General features: G+C 49.1%; 1 protein-coding gene across 2 annotated transcripts; it reads right to left on the reverse strand.

Moving 5' to 3' along the window:
• Positions 1-593: 593 nt before the first annotated feature.
• HEY1 (hes related family bHLH transcription factor with YRPW motif 1) lies at positions 594-3,480 on the reverse strand. Of its 2 annotated transcripts, none has more exons than XM_080610482.1 (5): positions 3,374-3,480; positions 3,187-3,262; positions 3,025-3,108; positions 2,828-2,909; positions 594-2,028 (listed from the first exon to the last, which is right to left on the reverse strand). In XM_080610482.1, exons 1-5 carry the CDS (start codon positions 3,463-3,465, stop codon positions 1,445-1,447), a joined length of 918 nt encoding a protein of 305 aa, XP_080466608.1. In that variant the 5' UTR covers positions 3,466-3,480; the 3' UTR covers positions 594-1,444. The 2 variants fall into 2 exon arrangements, with proteins under 2 accessions (XP_080466608.1, XP_080466607.1); XM_080610481.1 differs by having other exon boundaries at positions 2,989-3,108.
• Between the last annotated feature and the right edge of the window lie 203 nt (positions 3,481-3,683).

A 3,683-nucleotide genomic window follows, 5' to 3' on the forward strand; every position in this document is an offset into this window, starting at 1 on the left:
GTTCTCCTTCCCTCGACTGTTACTCTGAGGCACTGTGGTATTTTATTTACTCAGCCAGTGTAACCAACTATGCCATAGTATTTGAGAAAAAAAGTAAATACAAATGCCCACAGGAGGACTAAGTAGCAATTGTGTGACATCTCCCATGATACCCAGAGGCATAGAATTCTCCACTGATATATATCAGACAAGCATGTAGTTTAAAATACTTTGTTCTTTCTCCTTTATTTAACCACAACACAAATACAAGAGCAGTCAAGCCCTGTCCAGTGGAACTCACTAGATAAACCTGTTCAGATTAAGATTCTTATGAAACCAACCAAAATATAGATGTACATGCACACACACTCACGCACACAAGAATGCAACAGAGCACTTACAAAATGAGGGGTGTCACTGACCCGCACCTAAAAGCAAATCACCACAGAAAAATCAATGGGTTAGAATGTATCTGTTAAGTAACAAGGCTGTGCACTGAACAGGTTCCTGCTGTACTACTCCATTGGCTATTTAAATACCAGCATTATACACTTCAGGTGCAAGTCTGAAGCTCGCACAGCGAAAGGAGTCTGACCTCAGCTACCAAAGAATACAGGGCAATAGAACAATCACTCCACTGTAACTCAGAGCAGAATCTGGCCCTATGAAATGAATACACATATGTCCAGCTCCGGCTGGAAGACTACTGCAGGTGACAACCTTCCTCCCTCTCCCTCTTCACTCCCCAGCAACTAAACCCACCACCACACAGCATGTAATTTGGCTTGCGTACCCTCCCCACCCCAGAGTTTGCTCACGCTGCTCCTTTTGGTGGAAGAAATAATGTTACAGATGTGAGAAACTGTCCACTAGGGAATAGAATAAGACCAAACCACTGCAGAAGAAATAGAAATTGAGCTCTCAGATAAAAGCTGGTCCAACTGATTTGTCAACACTCTGTTCAGAAATGCAAGACTCAAATATAGTTTACAAAAAGAGTAATTCTTTCTAGAACATCTCAATGTCAAAACACAAAACCACAGCTCGTTAGCACTGAGCAGAATGGTCTTGAAAAAATGAACAAGCTGCTGCTAACAATACTAGGTGATATATCTTCAGAAAAAGGCAGTCTGACATACTCAGGAAAAATGAAATATTTGAAAGAAATTGTTTACAAAAGTGATTTAAATCCTCAGCACAGATCTAACACAAGTGTTAACAACCACTATTGTAATTTTATTTTTGGACAACTTTAGCAACCATCAAAAAAAAAAATCCTAACAAAATTGCTAATACAAAACTGTAGGGAAAAAAAAAAAAGAAAAATCCAAAGAGCTAGCTTTCAGACAAACTTAGTTAAGGTGAAGCTGTACCTTTGTCCCAGTTATTAAGAACTTCAACTTTAACCGTAGCATAACCCAGCTCAGCTAGGCTTGTAGGCTTCCCCACCCTCACTAAAAAGTTCTTAGAAGGCTCCAATCTCAGTCCCCCAGGGTCTGTATGGTTTGCTAAGGGCTGCTGACTGCGTTGGTGTAGATGGGCTCAGCATGTTGGGGGACAGCAGATGGAAGGAGCCAAACGAAAAAGGGAACGCAGACAGAGATGCCATGGAGGAGAGGAGAGGAGGAGACAGTTTGGTAGTAGATGTGACCACAGGGAGCACTGGTCCAACGCTGCCATTTGGGGGCACTCTGAGTGAGGAAGTTTCAGCATGCGGGGCAGCAATTCTGGTCTGGTGATGTGGTTCTGCAGAAGATGCTGTAGTACTGGTATTACCATGCCCATTTTGAGCCAGCAGCAACGGGTGAGATAAGTGAGGATGATGTCCAAAGGCACTGCCCCAAGGAATGTGTCCAATGCCAGTGTGTGCACTACTCGCTGCTTCCCGCTGAGAGGCATAGTTGTTGAGATGAGACACAAGGCGAACTCGCAGAGGATCAGAGGCGTCCAGACCCTCTATAATGCTCAGGTATCGAGCAACTTCAGCCAGGCACTCTCGAAAGCCCAGACTCCGATAGTCCATAGCCAAAGCATGAGCATCAAAATAACCTAAGAGAACAAAGAATGGAGTCTCAAGATGCTGTTTTCTAGTCGCTGTCTGCATGCAGCCTCCCCACTCCACCCTCCCCTATAAGCATATTTCACTTGGATGTGGTTAGTATTCCCAACCATAGATTAGCTGCCAAGCTCCTTTTTTTTTCCCCCCTTCTTTTCTGTCTAACAAGCTTTTCTTTTATATCTGTGCTGTGATGCTGCAAGTCCCAATACCAGCTATAGACTGCCATTTTCAAACTGGAATTGCACACTGCAGTGGAGGAAAGTACTTTTGTTCTTTCCATGTCTCCCCCAGTGCAAGCAAAACCACAGTGCAGTGAACTTCATTAGAAACACAAGTCCTAACTTATCAGAGGGGAATTAGGCAGACAACATACTTTTTCCCTAAAAGTGCATTTCACCGTTTATGCCAATTCTTTTCACTACTTATTTCAGCCTGTATTTCTTTCTAGTTTCTGTTCTGAACTTTCTAAAAGTTCAAGAAACAAGCACTTGACAACAACAAAAACTCTGAGTTTTCCAAGTTGCCAAAAGCCTTCTAGCAGTACTGACACATCAGTAGAGACTTGCAGTTTCTCCCCTAGAACAACCTAGAGCTCGCTTCAGTGCTAGTGATGTCACAAATCTTGTCAAGTAGAAGAAAGTCCTAAATTCCTGATGAAACCTGAGAGTTTACATTCACTTTCTCCAAGCACTCCCACAGCACTCCGCACACCCCATGCTAGGACACACACTTCTGTCACAGCAGCCTCTCTGCAGAGCTGCTCACCTACTGTCAGGCACAGAACTTTACCTTTCCCTCCTGCTGTATGCAGCATTTTCAGGTGATCAACAGTCATCTGCAGAATCTCTGCTTTTTCCAGCTTGGCCGATCCCTAGGAGAGAAGGGGAAGAACGACGCGGTTTAGGCAGATTCAGAGACGTTAAAGAGGGGTGACCCTTCCTCCTGGGAACAGCAGGGAGGCAGAGCGGAGGATCACAGGGCGCTACCTGCTTCTCAAAGGCGCTGGGCACCAGCCTCCTCAGCTCGGACAGGCTGTTGTTGATGCGATCGCGCCGTCGCTTCTCGATGATCTAGGGCAGAAAGCAGAGGGTCAGGGGCGGGCGGCCGGGACTGAGGGGTAACCGGGGCTGAGGGGGGAAGACACTCACCCCCCGGCGTCTCTTCCTGGCCAGGATCTGCGAGGTGGTGGAGGGAGACATGGAGCCCGCCGCCGAGCTCAGGTTCCTGCAGGGAATAGCGGGACACCGGTCAGTACAAGCACCGCCACCCCGGGGAAGGCGGTCGGGGGGTGCCGGTGCTCCGCGGGGCTGAGGGCAGGGGCCGGCTCACGCTCACCCATTCTCGTCCGCGCTCTCCTTCTCCACCTCGATGGCCTCGTCCAGCTCCTCGCTGTCAGAGGAGCTGTACTCGGCGTGCGCCCTCTTCATGGCGATGGCGGCGGTCACGGCGGTGGTCACAGCGGGACGCGGGCGGCCGTCGGGGAGGCGGCGTGCGCTGCGCGGGAGGAGAGCGCCCAGCGCACGACCCGCGCCTCGTCCGGCGCCCGTCTCCCCCATGGCGTTCCCACGGCTCGCCTCTTACCCGCCGAGGGGAGGGAGGGCGGGCGGGCCCGGCCAGGCCGGGCCGGGCCGGGCCGGGCAGGGCA

This window comes from Psittacula echo, assembly GCF_963264785.1.
Source record: "Psittacula echo genome assembly, chromosome: 2".
Classification (NCBI taxonomy): domain Eukaryota; kingdom Metazoa; phylum Chordata; class Aves; order Psittaciformes; family Psittacidae; genus Psittacula; species Psittacula echo.